General features: G+C 37.4%; 1 protein-coding gene across 1 annotated transcript; it reads right to left on the bottom strand.

Moving 5' to 3' along the window:
• Positions 1 to 6,827: 6,827 nt before the first annotated feature.
• hspa9 (heat shock protein 9) lies at positions 6,828 to 23,235 on the bottom strand. The gene is made up of 16 exons (XM_028459013.1): positions 22,935 to 23,235; positions 21,407 to 21,465; positions 20,604 to 20,691; positions 17,186 to 17,367; positions 16,980 to 17,104; positions 16,830 to 16,903; positions 15,567 to 15,673; positions 15,326 to 15,488; positions 15,151 to 15,243; positions 14,865 to 15,074; positions 14,200 to 14,427; positions 13,269 to 13,491; positions 12,609 to 12,703; positions 12,440 to 12,532; positions 12,215 to 12,355; positions 6,828 to 7,514 (listed from the first exon to the last, which is right to left on the bottom strand). Exons 1-16 carry the CDS (start codon positions 23,013 to 23,015, stop codon positions 7,437 to 7,439), a joined length of 2,040 nt encoding a protein of 679 aa, XP_028314814.1. The 5' UTR covers positions 23,016 to 23,235; the 3' UTR covers positions 6,828 to 7,436.
• Positions 23,236 to 25,201: the final 1,966 nt, after the last annotated feature.

Raw genomic sequence — 25,201 nt, 5'->3', positions numbered from 1 at the left:
ACAACCGTTTCTACCACTTTCTCCAGCTAATGTCACATATGTTGACTCATCATTGACGTCACTTTTAACCTCTTTTCACCATATGTCATGCTTATTTTTTGCCAATTTAAACACATTCATTATTTGTCATGTCCATTATTTGTCAGTTTAAATTATTCCTACTTTTTAAATTACATAGCATTACCTTAATACCCCCCCCCCCCCCCCCCATTTCTGCCCTTTTTAAGCCAATATTTACATTTTGAACTCTGTTTACCACTCTTTGTGTTTTTACCCACTCTTATTTGTGGTCTAACTATAGCTTTATATTATGGGGGGGGAATTTATTATTTTTCCATTTTATGTCTTATGATGGCTTCATCAAAAAAAAAAAAAAAATCCAAAATTTTGGAATTTTTACTCCTTACTGCATTTTAACCCCATTTTAAGTGTTTTCGTCATATTTGAACTAGTTTTTAAGGTCTTATCATATCTTACCTCAGAAAAAAAATCTAAAATTGTATAACAAATAAGTCTGTTCCTTTTTATAACAGCTGCAGGTGTTGAAGCCAATTGATTTGCAGTTTTGCGCAATGATCATGTGATTTTAATTATTATTAATAATATAAAACTGTATTTGTAGGCGTGCACACGTCAATCACTCCCTGGGGCGTCAGTATAATTTTTTTCCTCCGTTTTTTGCAAATGCATCCTTCAAGTAATATGTGTTGTGAAATATTTAATGTGTTTGATTATTTCACACAAATTCTATACATTTCACAGAGCTGTCTTTAATTTCATCTCCTGTTGGCGTCGGAGTTTCCGTTTCTCATGATTTTGTGCGTATGGCAGAATCACAGCTGCTGTGGAGGTGCTCATTATCTCCCCAAGTTATATATATATATATATATATGTCCCACATTTTGCTTATATAGGGCGTACGCTTTCTTTTGTACGTAGGCATCATTTATAAATGAGGGCCCTGGAAGGTCCCTCCTATCTCCTTTCCTATCCACTTTTCCTTAAACCCTTGGTTCCATCACAGGGTTAAGGAAAGGTGTTAGGAGACTTCCTAAAGGAGTTAGGGAAAACCCATCATGTTGTTTGGACATTCAGACACACTTCCACTAGGTGACGTATTAATCTGATGGTGGCGAAGGTTAGTGACGTCAGCCGTGGTGAAAAACCCACACATTTCTGAAAATGGACGATTAATTTAACTGAAAGGATTAGTAAACTTTGATTATGGTTTATAAAACATCTATAAACATTACAGGATATTTGTGAATAGTTTGTAAATGTTTTATGAAGCATCTATTGTCATTATTTGGATGGTTATTATAAAGTTGAAACTGAAGGCTATAATTTCTTACTAATGCTTTATAAAGCATCTATAAACAAGTTTTAGATAATTAATAATTTACTCATGGTTAATAATTGGTTTACAAGCCATATAATCCGGTGTGAGTTCACGTTTTTAGATTTAGATCAAAATTTATCATTTAGATTTAGATTTAACTTTACATTTAGATTTAACATTTATATTAAGATTTAACTTTTACAATTAGATTTATTTTTCATGCGTACACATTTTTAATAATGACATAGAACATGATGTTTTACATGAATTTGTCTCTCAAATGAAAGAAAAGTGAGCTAAATGTTCAAAATATGTCAACTATGAAACAGTGACCAAGTCACATAAAACGGACTAAAGACTAATGTGTTCTGACGTCATTGTTCTGGTTAAGAACCAAGCTGCAGTGAACTGATATTTTCTATGTATTTATTTTTTTGTTGATTTTTCCACTCTTTCATTTTCCTGCCAGTTTGAACATCTGATGAATCTGGATGAATCCTCGGTGATATTCTCTGAGCAGTCAGGGGTAGGAGAGGTGCAGCCATGGGTGGAGGTCACAGTGGAGACAGAGACCGTACCCCCAACCCTGGATCAAGCCTTTGGTCTTAGTGAGGGCTTCTTCACAGCGACCTGTGATGACCAGACACCACCAACAACACTGACTGTCCTATAACAATCCTCCTAAGAACTATGTAATATGTATATATTGTCCCACCACCCCCCCCCACCCCCACTCAGCCTGCTCTCATCCCGTTGCCATGACAATAATGACAATAACATGAAAGATAGTAACAATAAAATAACAGTTTAACCGCATGAACATTAAATAGTCTAGAGTCATTACATATATGTTTTAAGTTTGTATTTTTATATATGTGTGTGTGTGTTTTCCTCATATATCATTAATGTGTGCTAACTAAATAATAATAATAATGAAATGAAATAACCCACATAGACATTTCTTCCATAACCTGCTTTGCTTCCTGGGACTGTAAATTATTATTTTCTCTGAAAGTCTAGAATGATGAAATCAAACCAACACAACTCACCCTAAAAAATAACACAATGAAGGACAGGCTGAGAGCACAGACTTCATTAACCCTGTGATTATTGTATTTAAAGCTGATGTTTTCTGAAATGTGAGATAAAATAACACATTACTACTGAATGGTATTAATCACTGAACGGAAAACTTTACGAGTGTATATTTTGGGCTTAAATACATAATAGTGACGTGGCAGTCTAAATATAAACCAGATATTTAATTTATTTGTACTTTTTTGAGCATATTTCTAAATCAGTGATTTGATTTGCTCTTAAGTATGTTTTAAAAGAAGTAATTTGTTACATTTCTGCATCCAACAGTTACTGAGTAAATCTTTATTTTTTGTTTTAAAATGATCAACAGATATTGTGAAACCACAAAAAATGAAATGACCAGAAAACAATCAAATGTATTACATCATAGTCGACCAATCAGATTAAAAGGAATGGTTATTTTCTCAGTTTTAGAGTTCATAAATGTAGCTATACTTAGAGCCTTTGGGGTTTTTATTATTATTTTGAATTGAATTAATTTGTGTTATTTAATTTAACAAATAATTGCACTATTTGGCAGAACATTTATTTTATATAGAGGTGCCTTTGTGGAAGATTCTTCCTTTTTATTTTGTTTATACATGAGATGTTTACTGTATGCAAGGGAACCGTATAATCAGGTCCGTGGAAGAATAGCGCACTGAGTACCTCACATTATGGTCTAATTTGTGTTTTTTGCAAGGGTGGCAAAAATACTAGTTTTCAGTACTCAAGTAGATACTTGATACTTGAATAAAAAATGACTCTGGTAAAAGTTAAAGTATTGAAGTCGCTCCTTTACTAAGTAAAAGTTAAAAAAAAGTACATGCTACTAAATGTTCTGTACTGTAAGTCGCTGATGCCAAATAGTGATGAAGAGGAGCAGGGCTGGTTGTAGGCAGACATGTATGAGGGGGCAATCAGAAATATGAAGGGGGCATCATGTACACATCACGCTCCAGCACTTTGTTTACCCTGTGCTTATAATAACATTTGGTTGTTAGCTGTGTGTCCAACCCCAACATAGAGAAGTGGGTTGAACTTAGTCAGGCTTCTACCTTCAGACCAACTTGGGTGTCCCACCTGAAGACTAAGCTCCTGCTCTTAAGGTCACTGAGGCACACAAACCCCCTGACCACAATAAGGGGGCAATCTGAAAAATAAAAATAAAATATCCTTACTACAGGAGCTTGATGTTCAGACTAAACTTTAGTCAGCTTTAAGATTCTTAGCTCCTTTAAGTTTAATCTCTCTAGACATAAACTGGATGAATTCTGTTAAAAAATATCCCACTGTAAACTTTGTTCCATCTATTAAAGTTTTATTCAGTATAAAATCTACCATCCAACTCTAAAAAAACATACAAGTTGAGGTTTAGTTTTATCTTGATATTATGTGGATTATGTTTGCAAGAAGTGCCCACATGTAGACAACATTAGGTTTTGTACAATGACCAATAACCCAAACGCAGGATACAGCGAGTCCTACAAGATACAGGATTAAAGTAAGAATCAATACCTGATGTGAATCATTTACACCTTATGCACATCCACAAGCATGTTTCTGTAAAACAATAAAATACTAAATCTGCTCATTTGCCTTCATGGCTTTTTTCTAAATATATATATATATAAAAAAATACATTCATTCATGGCAAATTGTTTTATTTCTTTGATTTTGCAAACAAACAATAAACAAGGACGTACAAATACACAAAAAGAGTGCCAGTTGGGGCTTCACATACAATCAAACATTTTAGAAACATGTAAATGGTTTTCTGAGCCTTTTTATTTTTGCATTTCTGAATTTATATCATTAATTGATGTACTTACACTTGCGGGTGTAATATTTTGCCAAAAATAATCAAGAGGTTTATCAAAAAGAAAGCATTTTATTTAGAATATTTCAAAATAAAATAAAATTAAAAAAACACAAGACAATATCCTTCCATTTCAGTGCAAAGTCTTTGAAAAGATGTTGGTGTTCATGATATAGCATTTGTATTAATTCCAATTATTACGCGTTAACTACAGTTAATGATTAGAATTAATACAAAAGCTAATAATAATAATTAGAATTAATACAAAACCTAAACACAAAGTTACCACAACTAGCGCTCACTTCAGGTGATACTCCCTCTGGTGGCGCCAACGAGTAACTACAGCTCCAGAAATAACACCTAAAATAATCACAAGCATCCATTTAAATGTGTCTTTTCTCACATAAAATAACTTGTATGTATGTATGTTTCTGTCTGTCTGTGTGTGTATATACAGTATCTATATATCTCTCAGAGCCCCTAAGCTCTGGAACTCAAACTCACTACACCAGATTGTAAGTATTTATTTAGTCATTTTTATATATTCTACCAATGTTTTTTGATGTGCATTTTATTGAACATTTTTTACTCTGTTTTAAATCTTGTTTTGTCTTTGCACTCTGTAAAGCACTTTGTAACCTTATAAGTGCTATATATATAAACATAAATAGATATAAATATCTAATTATCTTAATTATATATTTATCACCTAATAATTTATATCTATATATCCGTCTAGCTTCCTACTTACTCCTTACTTTTACTTCCTGGTCACGTGACGGTCCTTATTCATGTCTTAAATAATTACGGTAAAACAAGAAAAGGAAACGAATAGAAACTAATTTCGAACTTTAATTTTTTGTTTTTGGTTCCCTGTAACCCAAACAAAAAACAGAAAAACGGGGTTTTTTCGTTTTATGGTTTGAAACGAGAAGATGAAAAAGGTTGTTTTTCCCTTTTTCAAGCAGTTAAATCATGTCTGACAACGATTTATATGTTCATACCCTGACCCACATTGTTCTCTATTAAGTCGTTTTTTAACCAGTTCAATAAAATGCTTTTATGGATTATGGATTTTTCATACATACAGGTGTGTGTGCTGCAATGACAATCACAGAATTCCAGCTTCTACCCGTTCCCCAGTATGTGACCTTACGTGTGTTTGTTTCCCTTAAACCCAAACAAAAAACGGAAATTCTCCCATTTTTACGTTTTATGAAAAGACAAAAAATGTGCTGTTTTTCCGTTTTTCAAGCAGTTAAATCCTGTCTGACAACGATTTAGTTTCGCACCCTGACCACTTTAGAGATCTTGGTGCTCCTGTGAAATCCGGTTTGTCCCCTATACTTTATAAATATGACAAAATGTAATAAAAGATAATGATTCTAAGACTTTTTGGTGTGAACGCTGATTGTTTAAAAGGTGCAAAGAAACAATTCGTAATATTGTCACAAGGTTACAAGATTATAGAGGCAAGTACAAAACCACGATATATTTCAACTCAAATATCTAAACGTACTGTATTTAACAATGAAGAAAATCACACGTCTCGTGTTTTTTCACAACGTAACTGCTATTCACAAAGAGAGCTACGCAAGATCCGCGGCTGACAATCGTCATTTATGGCATAAAATCCCATTTTTCAACCGCAAATAACTTATTTAAAACACACTTCACAGAAAAATGAGCACTTGAACACAATGTAGGGTGATAATAATAATCACAGCAGAGTTTTAGAATATTTCAACTTCACAGTTTGACCCACATCTTATGCTATCAGTGAGGAGGCGGGGTTTATGACCTATAGTGCAGCTAGTCACCAGGGGGAGCTCTAAAAATAAAAGCTTCACTCCACCGGGGAGCTTGTCCCGTCCATTCTTTTTACAGTCTACGAATAAAATGAACTAACTGGGGAACAATAAACAAGTTGGGTGGTAATGTTCCTGTCTTGGTTGCTAACCACCATAAAAATACACAGAACATTAAACAAATTGACTTTAAAAAAAAAAACATTTCCATATTGGTTTTCTTAATCATCTTGTCACAGATTGCAAACAATGTTTCATTATTTCCTGTTTCTTTTAATGAGTCTTTTTCTGAGGAAAACAAAAAGAAAAATCTGTTAATTATTAAATGGCCTGAAAACACAATTGATTGAACTATTTTAATTAAATATATTTTCACCAAATGTCCAAAAACCAATATTTTATAGCTGATAACAGGTATTTCCCCCCTCATACATAGTTTCTGTAGTGGAATTAACAAACAGAATTATTCTGCAGACTCTTTATCGTGCTAGCAAAGCAAGCTGAAAATGATGTAACATCTGTCATAAATGCTTGTGCAAAATACATAAAATGATTTATGTCTGCATGTGAAGTGCAGTGGAACAATAAACTGTATGCAGGTGATTCATTTGATTTAGTTTTTGATTTATTATGAAACACATTACTTGTTATATGTCAGGATTATTTGGGGGCAATGGGTGCAAGTGAAAGTTCATCATAGTTTAAAGTGGGAAACACCCCAAAAGTTTAAGAATCACTGCTTTAACTAAATAATCTATGCAGAAAAACTAAACCAAAATAGTCAAACAATGTGATTTTTGTTTTTATTAGAAATGACTGAAAGGCTTTCAGTATCAACACGATCTCCTTACACCACAACCACAGTAAAGTTAAATTCTCCCACAATGCAACACTCATGAACTTAGCCTTACCTTTTGACGTGTGACAGACAGACAGCAGGAGCTCTTTGTGTACATGTGTAGAATACATCCAACGCATCAATTACATGGAAGTTATTTCTTTCCCACACACTCAGGCACAGCTTTCATTTGTTTTGTTCCGTCAACAGAAAAATACAGTAAAATCTGTATCCATCACTCGATTCAAACAGGAAGGAGAAGCCCTGCGTCTTTAAGGTGTCAAACTAATGAAGTGGAATATACACACATACATACATATATATATATATATACTGTATAACCCACACAATGTCTCAGATTAAAACAACCTTGTACTGCGTCAGGTTGTTTTTTTTAATAATTAAATTACTGACAGGAAAGTGTGGGAGGGCAGAAACATAGAACTCGACTGTTTTGGTAGTCAGAGAATCTTTTAACTGTACGAATGACTCAAAGTTTATAACAGTTCTTTGATGTCATGGCAACAACATGACACTCCAATCCAGTGGAAGGATCTACTGCTGGCCTTCTTTCTTCTCTCCCTCTGAACTGGATGAACCGGATGAACTGCTGCTGTCTCGCTCTGCTGCCATCTGCAGGACAGGAAGAGGAAACAGCTCATTAGCATATCTGGTTAGTATTGTGCTATTAGCATTGTGCGTGTTCTAGCCATTACAAATCTGTCTAACCACAAATCCACTGAAGTGTCGGAGACTTTACTCCATTTCATAGTGCTGAGTATGGCTGGGTACTTCCAATTATATTGCGATACTTTTGCCCACGATAGCGATATTATCATGACACAGCGATTCTGCAATAATCAATATATCGTGGGAGATTTCATCCACGATACATTACGATATCTGTCACTGAACAAATTCAGAATTTATTGACTACACTGAACCAGCGCTGTTTAACGTAGCCGCCCACTACGTTCAGATTTTGTAATAACTGCTGCACACTCGGACACAATAGGCACTTCCAGGCGTGCATGGGTTGTTTAAACTTCTTTTTTAATCTCCATAACTGAGAAACACATACATCAGCCACATCGTCAATTTAATACAAGCGATCTGCTCGGCCACGCCTTCTTTTTTCGGCCTGATTAAATGTGTGCATCCACCGTGTGTGTGTGTGTGTTTGTTCCAATATCACTTCAGGTTCTACATAATACCTCATTTAAATTTGAAAAGCTTGTCTTGAAATCAGTCTTTTGAATAAAATAGTATTTCTTGTCGCTATAGTGTGTAAGAGTATTTAATAGTGGATGTGTATATATATATATAGAAAAATAAATACATATACCAAGCATGAGTAAAGCTTTAACTAGATTCATCATCACCTTCACCAATTCAGAGAATAACTTTTAGCTTCAAGGTAAGGCTGGAACAAAGATAAGAAAAAAACAAAAAAAATGAAACCCAACTTTATCTTTACTTCACTAAATTTGGCCCTCAGAGAGTTATACATTTTAAAATTGTCCACGCCAGCGATCCCATGCTGTGATACATTTCTGGTGAGAATTTTCAAATGAATGACAGTCAAATAAAACAAAGTGTTTACTGCACAGTGGATCTTAACACACACTGACCACAACTAGGAACATGTCCATTTGTTATGTTTTAAGTCTTTAAGGGAAGACTGACACAAAATAATGCTTCACCAAAATATTGTTAATGATGTAAATTAACTTTACATCATTAAAAAACAAAATGAATGCTAGTATTATCAACTTCTCTGTAAACATGGACACATATCACTACTGCTTAACAAGCACAATGAACTTGTTTTATGAAAAATGTTTTTCATATGCAGTGAAATTTTCCAAACATTTCAGTCAGTGCATTATAATATAAACAACTGTGTGGTCTATGAAAACCTGGGCACACATTTGAACTTATACTTACCACCATGTGTAAAGTTCAACTTAAACCTGCACTACAGACTGCAAATACATTTCAGTGCTAATACTAATATCAATTTGTTCTTTGTAAACCAGACAACATTTACCTTGTGCTTACTACTTCACTTGTGTAAAATGATAAAAATCTATATTTGGCGCTAGTGTATCGATAACGTACCACAAGACAAAATATCCCGATATATCTAGGCCTGTAGCAACGCGTCGACTACTCGGTTCTAAAAAATCGTCGACGACAAATCTGGAAGTCGACGCGTCGCCACACCAACTCGCCACACTCACGTGAGTGACCAGAACAAACCAGCATGAAGGACGAAACTCTGTCTCCAACCACCTCTCAGAGTCAGGAGCCTGCCCTTCCAAGCTCTACATGTCACCAGAACACAACCCGCCACCCTACACCAAAGGTGTGGGAATACTTTAAATGCAGCCATAAGCGTCAAGGTATAGTTATTGGCAGTCTTTGCACGGTGTCCCGAGGAGACGTAAGCGGCGTGATCGGAAGCAGAAGTGGGGATGCCGAGCGGGGCTAGCAACCAAGCTAAGTCTAAGTATTTTGTTTTCCTCCCCTTTGGCCTCCAAACAGACTGGATGATAAGGACGTTCACCCTCAGCACCTGCATGTTTGTTTTATAGTGGAATGAATGGAGTAAACTAGGAACTATTTGGTCCATTCTGTATGGTTTAAGACTGAATGAAAACGTAACAGAATGAAGAAGTGTTACCAGTTAAGGAATGTACAACTACAGTATATACGTCTGTGCCTCAATGTTTAAAATGTATTGCAAGTGCAATTTTGTTTTTTGAGAGAGACTTGATAAACCATTTTATTTATTGCTTTGGTTGTGTGTAGTTTAAGTAATTTATTAATATTTTTTTGGTATTTATTTGAGATTTTATGGTTTTTATTAATTGTGCAACAGAAAAATAATAGTTAGATTAATTGTTTAATTAGTCGTTAGAATAGTCGACTATTCGATAAAATAATCGCCTGAATAATCGTTTTAGAAATAATCGTTTACTAGATATATCGTATTGATATTGTGGCACACCCCTATTTAATTTAATTTGGAAGTTGACAATATTTTGACATTTTGATACGTAGAAATAAATGTAGTTTGTTTTAGTGTCCAATCAGTTAACAGATCAAATAGATCAGTTCCTGTCAAAGTTAATTATTGATTCAGCACAGAAGACATTAAAGTGATCCTCAACAGTTTTTTACAAATGTCACCTAAAATCTTTTAAATGTACTTATCTAACAAAACACATTATTATTCACCATATTCATTTTATTAACTTTTAAAAATGAAACTACTTTACAGTTTTAGAGCTTGTGTTACACCATCTTGAAATCATGTGATTGATGATGTCACACGGCCCCAATGCCTGTAAACATCCCATTGTTTTTTATTGGAGTGAAGCATTCAGTCTGATTTTTAAGGTCATTTAGCAGCTTTTTCAGTCAAAATGACAACTTCTGCTGCTTTTGGTTGCTTTAAGAAAAAAAGGAAGAGTTAAATATGATGATGTAACCGTCTTGTTCACCGAGAGAGGATAAATACAGTTGTGACCAATAGTTCCAACTCTGCAAATTCAGCCACCAGAGCGTCGGCAGCGCATTGTTAAAAGGGAAGTAAAGGTCCCTTCGGAGAGCTATTCTTCTCTGCTTGATTGTCTACCACCAAACCACAGAGTTGGAACTGTCGCCCCCCTGCGTTCACAGATTTATTTGGGCTATAGTATATAGTTAGGGATGTAACGATTAATCATAAGGCAGTTAAAAATTGATTCATAGTTATCACGGTTGATATCGATTTTCTGAAAATTGAATCGCAGTACTTTTTTTAACCACCAGAGGATTCAGAAATGTTGGCGGCGGGCGGAATCTGCTATTACTTTCTTTATGGCCGCCTTATACTCTTAAACATGTTCATAAATGATTCTTAACCCTTTAGCACCCAAAGAATATCTGTAATATTATGTGAATATCTGTAAAAGTCACATTTTTCTATTAGCTCTGTCTGCTAGCATAGCATCTCTTCTTCACTGCACAGAATAGCTGCATCCCAACCGACCACTGGGTTACCAGCGCCCTCTGCTGGTCCAAACAAATATCTGCCGTAAATACAATGCAGACTGTTTATTTTATTTATTTTTTTTTTTAATTCTAATTGTTAAGGTACAAAATACATTTTCAGTTGCACTTTTAAAAAGAAAAATCACTATTATGCAGTTTTGCATTGTTTACTAAAGAACCAGAATTTAAATTAATAGGCTTCTTCTTCATTTGTATTATTCCTTTATTTATTTCATTCAAGATTGGTGAATGGTTTTTTAAAAAAAAAAAAAAAACAACAGAAATTGGTAAAAGTTGTAAATTAGAGTGGCCAAAACCAGACAAAAAAGTGGTAAAAAGGTTTCAAAGTGTCAATATTGGCTTATAAGTGGCAGAAATTAGGGGAGGGGGGCCGGGGTAATGTAATCAATGTAAGGTGCTTTGAGCAACTACAGAGAGTTGGAAATGAAGCTGTGGAGGCAGACCACACTAGAACTACGTGAAGCCTCTACTAGCATTAGAAGCAAATACATATTTACTGACTGTGGCAAAACCTGCTGTTGCTTACAGACCATATTCACAGGTGCACAGCAGAGGTGGGACACGCGCACACACACACACTCACTCACTTCTGTGTCTACCATCAACCTAAGCTCCGCTTTAGTACTCACTTTTAACATGCGTGGGCTGAATAAACACAACCAGCACACGCACGCCGTTTCCTCTTTCAGAACCAGTAAACTGCCATTCACTCATAAGTTTTCACCTTTGTGCACAAATGTGAGTGAAATAAAGCTGTCACGTAAAGCAATGAGAGCATCTACCGAAAGTTTCATCACAACAATGTCGTCATTGATTGGATCGCATTACAGCCGATCACATTATTTACTCATAAAATACAGAATATCGGCCGATCCGATCAGTGTAAAGCCGAGCTAAAAGTGACAATAATGGGTCAACACGTGACAATAGGTGGAAAGGTGGTGGAAATGGTTTATAAGTGCCAAAAATGTCTAGAAAGTGGAATAATTGTGCTTAAATGGCATTTAAATTTGGTGGAGAAGTAGCAGAAATATGAGAAATGTAGCAAAAATGCATTAAAAGGAAAAAAAAAATATGGCAAGAAAAACAGATGAAATTAAGTTAAAATGTGGCAAGTTTGGTGTAGATTCAAAAAAAGGGTAAAAAGAAGCAAAAATGGGCTCAAATTGTTCTTTAAATATTCTAAGTTTCTTGAAGGCATCTGTGTCTCGATTGTAAAGGTTGAGAACCCCTAGTTTAAACTGTGATCAAAGATAAAGTTGGTCTCCTACCTTCTTATAAGCCATTTCAAAGAGTTTGAGCGACGCCTGCTGCAGGTTTGTCGCAGCTTGTTTGATGTTTTCTCCAGTCTCTGAGTCTTTGTTGGCCAACAGGTTCCTGACCTTTGAGATCTCCTCTTTCAGCTTAGAGCACTAGGACAGAACAAACAGGAAACAGGTTGAAGCTAACTGCTAGCAAACACAGCACCACCTCCCCCATGGGCTCAAACTGTTCACCTCATCAGCTGGTAGCTGATCTTTGAACTCCTCCATCTTGGACTCTGTGTCATGAACGATGCCCTCGGCCGTGTTGACCGCCTCCACACGGTCCTGCAGTCATTGAAGAAAGACAATTCAGCACGTTGTAACAGAGAGGGGGTGGAGCCAAGTCAGAGTTCACACCTACCTTCCTCCTCCTGTCCTCCTCGGCATACTTCTCTGCGTTCTTGATCATGTTCTCGATGTCGTCCTTACTCAGACCTCCCGATGACTGAATTACAACTGAGGAGGTCAAAGTAGAGCGAGTAGCTTTAATATATCATTCATTCATATCATATTCATGTATGACAAGGCTGTTCAACATGCAGGCCGCAGGTCACGACTGGCCCGACAAGATAATTTACCAGATTTAAGAAAGTAATTTCTTAAATTAACTGTAACGTTTTTAAGTTGACCACCAGGAGGTGTACCGTTTCTCTGAGGACAACAGTTTTGTTGTGAAGAACATTGTGTCATGAATCTTACTTGTCAGATTAAATAGATTTTTAAATTAATTAAAATCCATCAGTTGGAATGTTATCTGAATAAATGTTATTATTGAAATTTCAGTTATTTTATTAACATTTTAGGGTTTAAAACTTTTTATACAAAAATTTCTGTAAAATGATTCTATAATAAAAGGTATACATTATCTTCACACTAAAACAAAGACTATTTATTCATAGGTCAATACTTTATGGGTCCGGTTAAGTAAAGATCAAAGTGTGGCGTGTGTTGCCCCTGAGGGCCCATGATAGATGACAACATGCTATAAGCCCCACCCCCCATCAGGTGAACATGCACTCACTCTGCTGCTCGCGGCCCGTGCCCTTGTCCTTGGCAGACACGTGAACGATACCGTTGGCGTCAATGTCAAAGGTGACCTCAATTTGAGGGACGCCGCGGGGGGCGGGGGGGAACCCCATCAGCGTGAACTGACCCAGCACTTTGTTATCTGAAGCCATCTCTCTCTCCCCCTGACACACCTTGATCTCCACCTGAGTCTGTCCATCAGCGGCGGTGGAAAACACCTGTGAAGAGACAAAATGGGCGCCTTAAAGGTGCAGTCTGCAACTCTTATAAAAGTTCATTTTTGTCATATTTGCTAAAGCTGTCACTATGTAAGGACAGCTTTACATCAAACTAGTAGTTTGTGTGAAAAAACAGACTCATTGAGTCTACTGCAGCCTTTAGCACATTGCCAGAATGCACCGCGACCGAGCAAAAAGAACCAATCAGAGCCAGGATTGTGTTTGATGGGCTGTCTGACAGCTGGTGCTCACAGGCCCCGCCCCTTTACCAGAGCTACAGCCCCATCTTTTTTCCTTGTATGGTCTGGAGGAGTAGAAGATGGAAATGGTAACTTTTCTGCTTGAAAGGTAATTACTGCTGCTTGCTTTACATTATGTTTGATTTGTAATTGTTACACTAGAACTCTGTAGTGCACGTGTTCATGTGCGCGCAGCAGCTTCCATGTGGCTGCTGTAAATTACACTGTGTTGTTGCTGCTGAGGGGGAGAGAGAAAGAGAGAGAGAAGCGCTGCAGTAATATGCTTTTAACAGAGCATGTTATATTACTGTGATGTTGCTGTCTGGCTAATGTTAGCTCCTCTGAGGGAGGGCAAGAGAGTAGCGGGGAGGGAGGGGGAGAGAGGTATCTGATAGTCATGGACTGCACCTTTAATTCACAAGCTGTATTTGGATTTGGATTTCAACCAATGGCGAGCTAGCTCCAGTACCTGGCTCTTCTTTGTCGGGATCGTCGTATTTCTGTTGATAAGTTTGGTGAAAACTCCTCCAAGCGTCTCAATACCCAGTGACAGTGGGGTAACGTCCAGGAGCAACACGTCTGTGACATCACCAGCTAGGACTCCGCCCTGTATGGCTGCTCCTATGGCAACGGCCTCATCAGGGTTCACCGACTTAGAGGGAGCGCGGCCAAAGAGGTCCTGGACCGTCTGCTGGACCTGCACACATTGACAATACAGACACTTAGTAATTGTCAGGTTTAGGAGCAACAATGCAGCGATTCCCAACCTTAGGTCCATGTACCCAAAGAGGGACGGGGCATTTCACATTCTACATTGAAACATACACACAACTAAAAGAAGAGAAATATGATTTGTCTTTAACGTGACAGGTGGAGCTAGCGTCTCGTTGCAAGTGAGCTAGCGTCTCGTTGCAAGTGAGCTAGCGTCTCGTTGCAAGTGAGCTAGCGTCTCGTTGCAAGTGAGCTAGCGTCTCGTTGAAAGTGAGCTAGCGTCTCGTTGAAAGTGAGCTAGCATCAGGCTACATGTCGGCCAGCGTCAAGCTTCATGTCGGCTAGCATCACTCTACATGTCAGCTAGGATCACGTCACACATAAGCTAGCATCACATTACATGTGAGCTAGCATCAGGTTTACCTTGGGCATGCGGGACATGCCTCCCACCAGCAGCACTTCTCCAATGTCTCCTTTGGAAACCTCAGCGTCTTGCATGGCTTTCTGACATGGAGCAACAGTGCGGCGAATCAGGTCAGCCACGATGCTTTCAAACTGAGCTCTAGTCAGCTTCATGTTCAGATGTTTGGGCCCAGAAGCGTCCATAGTTAGGTAGGGAAGGTTGATGTCAGTCTGAGGAAGGAAGCAGTAAAAGTTAAAACTATCACTATGTCTTCTGATGGTTCAGGGACAGGAGGAGTGGGCGTACCTGAAGTGCAGAGGACAGCTCACACTTTGCCTTCTCAGCAGCTTCTCTGACTCTTTGAACAGCCATATTGTCCTTCATCAAGTCCACGCCAGACTGACATAATTGAAAACGTCAATAAAATGCCTCTTGAAGACAAAAACATTGATCACATGCAAAGAAAGAGCCTGACTTTTACCTCTCGCTTAAACTCTTTGACAATGTGCCGCAGCAGGTGCTGGTCAAAGTCTTCTCCTCCCAGGAAAGTGTCCCCATTGGTGGACTTCACCTCAAACACTCCTTTCTGGATCTCAAGGACTGAGATATCAAAGGTTCCTCCACCCAGGTCGTACACTGCAATACTGCAAAGACATTTCAGTTACTATTAATGAACAGGAAGGAAACGCCTCCAACTGTGTGAGCATAGCTGATTTACTCACATCTTGTCCTGGGTTTTGTCCAGACCATAGGCCAGAGCGGCAGCAGTCGGCTCGTTGATCACACGCAGCACGTTTAGGCCTGCGATCTGACCAGCATCTTTGGTCGCCTGCAAATCAGGGGGATAAAATATATTCATCAAACTTTAAGTTAAAGGCGATCATTTTACTTCAAAAACAAGCATAGCTAATGGTTTTAAGGTTCCAGGTCCATTTTGCAGGGTAGCAGGGCCACAACTAACTACGAGCTAACATCTTACACTGAGAACGTCCCAATGATGGTCTGGGGAGCTGAACCCGTTATTACTAAGACAACCATATAAAAGGTAAATACAGGACTGAGAAACATGACAACGATCAGATGAGTGAGTTATTACGCAGACGCTAATGATATATGCTAAGCTAGACCAGGGGTTCTCAACTTTTTCAGCCCGCGACCCCCAAAATAAAGGTGTCGAAGACCGGGGACCCCCACTGTAGCTGAAGGTGGTTGAACACAGACATGAACATTGAAGGACAGTCATGTGTAAACAGGTCCATCTATAAGGGGGAATAAAGGGGAGAGATTTTTGGGGTCCATCCATAAAGTCAGCAAAAATGATGGTCCATTGTTCTATGAATCTGTGATAACCACATTTATTTATTTATCTGAATAATATCTACTGTTATCCAGGAAGTTTATTAGAATTTGGGCCATAGTATATAGTCATCATAAAGATGTAAATTCTTGTTTTAAATCACAAATAAAATTTGTTAAAAGTGACCAAATTGGTGGAGAAGGTGGTGAAATGGAATTTTAAAAAAGTGGTAAAAAGGGTTCAAAGTGTCAATATTGGAAGAATTAGTTTAAACTGGCAAATTATGGGCATGACAAATTGTAAATGTGGTTAAATTGGCAAAAATAAGCATAAAATGTTGTGAAAATAAGTCAACATATGCAACATTAGGTGGAAAAAGTGGTGGAAGGGGTTAGTAAGTGCCGAAAATGTCTTAAAAGTAGAAAAAATGCGCGGAAAAGGCAGTAAAATTTGACGAGGAAGTGGCAAAAATGGGAGTCATGTAGCAAAATGCATTAAAAGGAGCAAAAATGGGCTCAAATTGTTCAAAAAATATTCTTAGTTTCTTGAAGGCATCTGGCGACCCCCTCCCAGTGTCTCGCAACCCCAAATGAGGTCCTGTCCATGAGGTTGAGAACTCCTAGCTAGAGGACAAGCTATCATCCTCAGAGAGATGCTCCTGCTGAAATTAAAAAGTAACTGATGGTACCTGTCTTTGGGAATCGTTGAAGTAGGCTGGCACCGTGATCACAGCGTTCTTCACACTCGTTCCCAAGTAGCTTTCTATGGAAAACAAGCAGCGTTAGAGTTTGTGGGGTGATAATGATGATGATCTGATGCAAGTGTTGAGGCTCAGTACCTGCGGTCTCCTTCATCTTCATGAGGACGAAGGCTCCAGCCTGACTTGGAGAGTACATTTTTCCATGAGCTTCTACCCAAGCATCTCCATTTGACGCTCGTACAATCTTATACGGGACATTCTTCCTTCAGACGTGATGGAAAAGTCAATGTGAATGTGGTATCCAACATGTCGTTCAAGTGACTGCACAAGAAGCCTCAACTCACAAGTCTTTCTGAACCTCGGCGTCATCGAAGCGGCGTCCGATCAGTCTCTTTGTGGCGTACAACGTGTTCTGAGGATTGGTCACAGCTTGGCGTTTAGCGGGCATGCCCACCAGCCGTTCTCCCTCTGCGGTGAAAGCTACCACTGAGGGGGTGGTCCGAGCTCCTTCAGCATTCTCCAGTACCTGGGCAGAGAACAAACCACCTTCAGGGTGTTTGCAGGCTACATGAGTCCAAAGAGGAGGATCATAGCTAACAGGTGCTTTAAATGATAGTTGATGTGTTCCCACACACACCATTACTATTTACCAGTAGAGCAAAGATTATGGCCAAAAGGATAATCAAGATTATTTAGATCAATATCGTAATCACAATTATTCATCATGTTAGGAAAAACATCTGTATTTTTAATCAATCTACTTTTTAACAACCAATATGTGAACAGTTTAGAGTACAAAAGAAAAGCTTTAAATAATAAATATTTTTTTAAAAAAAAGAAGAAAAAAAAAGCAAATTTAGCCAAGAATTTAACATTTACTATCAAGAAACTGCTTGAAAACAATTACAGCAAATAAAGAAAAGTTAAGAACATTAGGCTTAAACATACATGTTTTAGGTGAGAAACACCAGCCTGTCAACATTTTCTGTGTTGAGTCCATTGGACATGTTTTTGGTGAAGCAACATTAGCTTTAGCCTTAATGCATTTATCGTATTTGAGTTTGTGGTGTATTTTCAGGTGGTTGAACACATTTAATGTGTGTTACCCAGCGGCGCTCCCACAACTCTGCTGCACTCCTTACGTATGACTTCTGATTAAGGGTGTGAAAAAAAAAAAAATCTCACGATATATTGCGATTTTTTGGAAGCCAATTTTAAATTGATTTTTTTTTTTTTTTTTTTTTTTTAAATAGATTTTTTCTTCATTTAAAAAAAAAAAAAAAAAATCTATATATATATATACACACATATATATTTTCTTTATTAATATTTTGTGTTTTTGTGCAATATTTCAGTGGTTACAATGCTTTGAAGCAAATAATTTGGAATCAATTTGTCCTCTGAATGATCAATATCTTCTGATGAACATATACAGCAACTTAATTTTTCATCTCTACATTTAATTTTCATATTAACTGGGTAGAATATCGCGATAAAGAAATAATATCGTATCACAACCCAAGTATTGTGATACGTATTGTATTGCAACATCCAGAGGGCCCTATTTTCCCGTCTGGACTTAAGCGCTTTTTTTTTTTATTTTAACACGCTTCTCTTCTGCTAGTATTCTCTGGTCCAGGTTCTTGACATGCCCACTGTGCGTAAATGAACCAAAACTGCGTAGCCAGTGAATGAAGGCGGTCTGAAGCAAAGGAGGCGGACTGGGCCATGATGTCATTATTTTTGGGCTGGCTAGAAATCACGGAACATGGAGTTTTCCTAACGCTTGGTAATGTCATTGAAATCCGTGAAAATGCTAACGGGCACTTAATTTGAAACGCCTTCATTGATAAACAATGTAATAGGTTGATTTGATCAGATAATTGATCAGATTACTGCAGGGTGAAGATCGGACACATTTTTCTTTCCGAGCCACAGTTAAAATCTCTCTTTTCCCCTCATATTAACGCCAGATTAATGTTTGTTATAAAAAAAAAAAAGCCTGATTTTATTAACTTCTTGCATTCCTACACAGAGTTAAAATAGTTGGACATCATTCTGTTTCATTATAATGAGCAGCAGCAGCTGACGTGCACATTTGACAGAGCTAACAGCTCCACCACGCTGCTCTCACCCCCTCCCTAAAAAAGGAGTGGATGACACGGGTAAAATATAATGAAATACAACACATTTTGTCCCATCTAGAACTGGTAAATGTGAACTTATTAGAATTGCTGATGATCAATCCTTTGGCGTGCTGTGTGACCCCCACCACCCCCGTGACAGGGTCACTTTGGATAGACTCTTTCTGGGAGTCTCTTCGCCAATTTTATGAGTCCGAGTGGCTTAAATTAAGGATGTGCCGATAGATTGGTGCCGATTTCCCTTATTTGGGGGGTGATTCTACCTCTGCAAAGGTCTGAAAATCGGTCAAAGTCAGCCACTGTCTCGTTCTGCTGTGAGTTGACTGACAGGCGTGCCCACCAGCTCGTGTGTGCTGCGCATGCCTCTGCTACACGGGATGATAACAACAACAGCTGCAGCAAGGTTAACTTAGTATGTCGGCAGTTTTAACCCAAAAAAAAAAAGAGCAAAGGATCGCAATTTGTAATTCTTGTAACGCAAAAACAAATCCTGGTGGAACTGCAAACAAAAACGCTGACTCATTCACTATAAGAAACATCCACACTGCTGAGTATGCAGCATTTGAAGCCAGCAATCAAGCTAATGCTAAAGCTAGTGGAGCAAAGGGCCAGGGATCCGCTGAGCGCTCATTTGTGAAAAGAGCAAAGGTACAACGAGGAAAATAATGGAGTTCACGGCTTTGGAGTTAAATCAAAACCTTCCATTAATGTATAAGTGACTGTAATAAGTGTGAGAACAACTAACCTGTGTCATGTTCATTCTGTCACGAAAATGTTGCACTTTATTATTTATTATTATTTAGCTTTTGTTCTGTCAGCTGTTGGAAGTTTTTTTTTAGAATAATGTTTTTTACATTTAAATATCCACAAAGCTGCTGCATTTGGACATTTTTTTATTTTAGCACTACAAGGAAACCTAAAACTCACGACACTTTATTGGTAGTTTAAAATGTTTTGTTAGTTTGTCGTGTAGATTATTATTTCATCATCTAGCACAAACTGATTTTCTTTATTTGTAAAACCAAAATACAGCTGTGCACTTTATTTTTGGCAAAGAGCTGAAAACAGGTCTGCAGTGGAACCTGTTGGACACGTTTATTTAGTTTTTAAAATTTGAAAAATGAAAGATTAAAGGAACTGATATATTTAGTACTTCAGACAGCAATGTTCTAAACTTTTCATTTATATTTGAGTTAACTATCGCATGTGCAGTTAAAACAACACGTATGTATTATTTCACAGGTATTGTTCAATGTTTTACAATAACATAAGATTTAAAAAAAATTATTTTTTTTTTTTTTTTTTTTTAAAATCGGTGATCAGACAGAAAATTCGGTGCACCCCTAGCTTATATTGTAACTAAATCCAAACTTCTAGTGCAGCATAATGTTTTACCTTATCGGGGCGTCGCATTTATTTTAGGTTCAGAAGATCGTAAAAGGAAAAGAACTTAAGCAGATGTGAAAATATGCGTAAGGCCTGATTTGAATGGAAACGCTCACATTTCAGGGTTGCTCCACCCAGATTGCGTAACGGGGATGAAGAATAGCGCGTCCCATCTCCCATGAATAGAAACATATAGATCAATAACATGGGGGGGGGGGGGGGTCATGCTCACCTTGGCCTGTTTCCCCTCCATGACAGCGACGCAGGAGTTGGTGGTGCCCAGGTCGATGCCGATGACGGCACCTTTGATGGCTTCGGATCTAGAACATGGAGTATATTAACAATATGAAGAATGTTAACAAACCAAAAAGGCAACAAACACACGGTGCCCACACTTCAACTAAAAAAATTACTTTTAAAATGGCCAGCTCATCAGAATCTACAGTCAGTAAATGAGTTAATCGTTTAACACTCCAATTAAAAATTAGGTGGAACATAAACTAAAACAGAGAAACAAGAATAGCACTTTTTCAGGTGAAGAATAGTGTGTAATTGTGTGATATCGTCCCTAAACATGCACGTGAGGTATTTCTGTGTCACGTTGGGGCTTGATTTTAGATAAAGAGATAAAGAAAAATGGGTTGGATTGATTTTTCCATTTCATAACAAATTGTGTTGGGTTTTTTTTGTTGTCTATATTCCGTGATCACAGAATATCTGAGGCCCCAGTAAAACGGCTTTGAGTCCCACAAAAAGCACCATATTAAATGTATGTGTGTATTATTATTACTGTATTTTAAACTTAAAACTCGCACAAGCTGCTTGGCAGAAAAAAAACAAAAAAAAAAACACTATAAATATTTTTTTTTTCTTCAAATTGATATCCCAGAGCACGTTGGACTTTTCTAAATAAAACACAAGGACACGAAAATAAAAACAAAGTATTAAAAAAACAAAAACTACTCCTGGTGCTTGCAGGACTAAAAGGAGTGTAAACCCAGATCAGTTTGTAGTGGTTTAGCAGCAGATACTCACGCATAGTCTCTCCTGGTCACCGCTCGCAGCACATCTGGTTGGAAGCCGCTCCAGCAGGCCTGAGGTGGAACAGGTGAAAGATGAATGGATTGATATTTAGCTCCACTTTCACAGAAAACCATACTCTTCGTGTCACATAGAAAACCTGCATTTCAAATTATACCAATTCATAAAGTGTGTGTTGTAAGCTTGGAGTGTTCAATAACTCACAGTTTCAGTAGTGAGATATGAGTTTTGGTACACATCGCCCAGCCCTAGTCGTTGGAAATGTTTTTGAACAGAAGGATACGCAAAGTGCTCACGAAATGAGTTTCATTGTTGGAAGTGATGCTGGGAAAGAACGGCTCTTAAACTAGAAAAGTTATTGGGCTAAAAACAAATAATTTCTCCTTATATAATGCAAAGGAATCAAAGAGTGTGTACTTTGTTTTTAGGCAGGACAATTCACCACAGACTGCTTCTAAAAAACACAACAACACGGTGAACAAGTCTGTACATAAATCAGGAGCTAAAGATGAAGCTGTTGCAGCTCAAGAAGGCTACAAATTTTGGTAGAAAAAGAAACATTATTATTATTGTACCCTAATTTGCACAACAAAGCATAGCTGATATCATTTGGAATGTAAATCACCAACAATAAATGACATCGGTCCCTGTAGGATCTCCAATTCAAAACTTCTGGATTTTGAGACAATTCTTTGTGTAATTATTTATGTCAAATTAGAGGGATTGGTTATGAGAAAAATTCAGGATTTTGGAGAATAATGTGGAGCTTCATTGAATTAATGCATTTATTGGTACTAAGATATCTGGAAAATGAATTACCTGGTAGATTAAAATGATTAGGAATTTATTTAAACTTGGGCTTTGAGTCTTCACTTCAAATTTTCAGGATTTTGTGGCAACTTTTGTGTAATTTAGGTTAATTTTGTGGGATTGGTTGTGAGGAAAAATGCAAGATTTCAGTGAAGTTTAGAGTTTTTTTTTTCCCCTCCAGCCATCTGATTTAGACGAGGGAGAAAAAAGCAAACAAGCATATAAAGTGGAGTATCATTAATTTAATGCATTTAGAGAGATTGAGATATGTTGAAAATTAATTATTTAGTAAATAATGATTAGTAATTTATTTAAAGATGGGCCTCGAGTTTGACACTTGTGCCAGAAAACAAAGGATGTAATCCAGGGGGTGTCACATCGATGAAGGTCAGACCCCCCACATGGACGAACCGTCACTGTCTAAAATGTCTAAAAACACACGAAAGCTCCGTGTTGTGAAATAGACTTCCAATCACATCTACTACAAACAATGCGCACTACACGTGTATAACTGTGTTCATTCTTAAGGTGGATCGATCAGGTAGCTTAGCCACCAAAGCTAAAGCAATGGGTTTATGCATCGGACGCTGTTTTCATGCGACACCGAAGTGAAACGGCCTTCAGTGAATCCAATAATCAAAAGTATCGACCTCAAGTAGAACATTATCCCAGAACCACAGCTGTAATCATTACACTTTACTGTCGGCTTTACCTTCTTCACCAGAGTTGACACCGTTCTCCTGCAGCTCCCGATTTGAAGAGTCCTTGACACGTTTCTGGCGACACTAAGCATTTTGGCAGCTTTGCTAACGAGCTAATGGGCTAATGGTCGAAAAAATTTAGTGTTTAGAGTAGAAACACAATCCCAGGAGGATACCGTGAATGGACGTCCGGTTTTGATTCTTGCCAGTCGCAATAAAGCGCCACTATTTCACCGGCTTGTGCTGAGCTTCTGGAATGATCCGACACACGTTACACCATCAACGCATGGGTGCCAGGACCCCGTTTCAGGCTGTTCATCAAGCGCCTGTTCTGTTTCGTAAAATGTGTCTCTAATAACGACACGTACAACTACTGCCTATGTTTTTGTCTTTAACAAAAAATTAAATTAATTGCATCAATATACATATGTTTTGTGAAAAGGCTGAATTCTGTAAACTGTATGTATTATTTCATCAGGCGTTGAGCGAACAGATGCGTGTTCTTATTTTATGAAGGTCACGATGTACTGCTTAGACCAGGTTATTGCGTCAGAGACCTAGGTTTGCATTTCTCTAACTTAGGCCCTACCTAGTGACGTTTGCTGTCACGTTAATCTCACATGAATCCAGTTACATGAAAAATATCAGATCAATTGTACTCAGAAAAAAAAAAAAAAACAGTTTGTAAAGGCTCTTTCACTGTCACTTACGAATGATATAATCATCCCAAAGTTATCCCCGAATTAAGAAATGCTGCTTTTCAAATTTGTATCTAATAGAAATGAGATATTAAAAAAAGAAAAGAAAAAAAAACAGATTGGTACATTTGTTTGTATTCTTTATTTGTGAAGCAAGTTGCAGTTAAAATATTTTTCATCAACAAAGACATTACACATTTGTTACTCTTCATTGAGTTTTCTTTCATATTGTATCATGAATATTTCCTATCGTGGGCCCTATATTGATTTTTATATAGTGTATAATAACTATTTCGTTACACTCCGAGTTTTCATAAGCTGCGTGTGAATAGTCCCTCCTATCTCCTTTCCTATTCACTGTTCCTTCACCCCGGAAGTGTTTAAGTGTTGGCCATGATAAAGAGCGTCCAAGTTCTCTTTAAGCTCAGGAAAAGAGGCTCAATGCTTCCTTTTTCACCTCCTTTAGCCTAGGAAACGCTGATGCATCCTGTACCAAAGGAGACCACATAATGCTGACCCACACAATTCCTTGCGGTAACAACATTTAAAGGGACACTCACACCGGAGCACTTACGGAAACTGACGACCAAAGCAATAATATGCCTCGAACAACTTCAAATAAATAATCTAAAACCAATATCTTATGCTGGCAGATTATTACGTCACCTAGTGGAAGTGCGTCTGATTGTCAAAAACAAACGTGATGGCCTGTTCCTCGCCTCCTCTCCTAACACCTTTCCTTAACCACGTGACGTCATCCACGGGGTTATGAAAAAGTGGTTAGGAAAGGAGATAGGAATGGCCTTTTGGGGAAACCTTTTTACAAACATTAATTGGGAAAAGGCTTGGACACTGCCTTACATATTTTGTTTTAATAACATGATTGAAATCAAATCATATTAAAATTTTACACAATATTTATCCATCCAATTTGTATTTCTCCACATTTTTAGACACCAACAATGAATGCCCTTTTTTGCAATAACGAACCAGAATCCCTCACACATTTATTTTATTAATGCATTCACTCAATTCGTTTTTGGGCTCAAATGGAAAATTACTTAAAACATAAGATTAATAATATTCAATGTCATTGTAAATGAGTCATTATGTATTTTGAAGATAAGAATAACGAAGTTGATTTCATTCTAAACCTGTTCATTTTATATGGTAAATTCTATATTCACAAATGTAAGTTCAACAAATCTACTCCCCTCTTTGTAAGCTTTCTGTGTAAATTTAAAGAAGATATCAAAACTATATCCCTTATTCATACAAAAAAACCGTGACAATATACAATGGTATTTTTGAAGTGGAATGATGACTGATTTACCCTTATTTATTTTATCTTTATTTTTCTCTTTGAATTTTGTAGATGTGATTCTTGCTTGTTCCCTTTCTGTATATTTTTATAATGTACACTTCTGACCTGTTGTAAATTTTCAATTAAATAAATAAATAAATACAATTAAAAAAAAATAGGAAAAGAGATAGGAGGGACTATTCGGACGCAGCCATAGATTAAGGGAAGTAGTTCTCCGGCTCACACGCTGGTGGCGGTAATGCACGTGTAACGCTAG

The sequence above is a fragment of the Gouania willdenowi genome, chromosome 10, assembly GCF_900634775.1.
Source record: "Gouania willdenowi chromosome 10, fGouWil2.1, whole genome shotgun sequence".
Taxonomy (NCBI): Eukaryota; Metazoa; Chordata; class Actinopteri; order Blenniiformes; family Gobiesocidae; genus Gouania; species Gouania willdenowi.
The sequence above is the reverse complement of the archived record's forward strand: the minus strand, read 5'-3'. Positions and strand labels throughout refer to the sequence as shown.

Coding starts and splice junctions, on each gene's coding strand:
- hspa9 (XM_028459013.1), bottom strand. CDS start 23,015: ATGCTTAGTGTCGCCAGAAACGTGTCAAGGACTCTTCAAATCGGGAGC. Junction 15,244..15,325: donor TCAAAGAGTTTAAGCGAGAG/GTAAAAGTCAGG, acceptor CAATTATGTCAG/TCTGGCGTGGACTTGATGAA. Junction 15,075..15,150: donor AGCTGTCCTCTGCACTTCAG/GTACGCCCACTC, acceptor TTCCTTCCTCAG/ACTGACATCAACCTTCCCTA.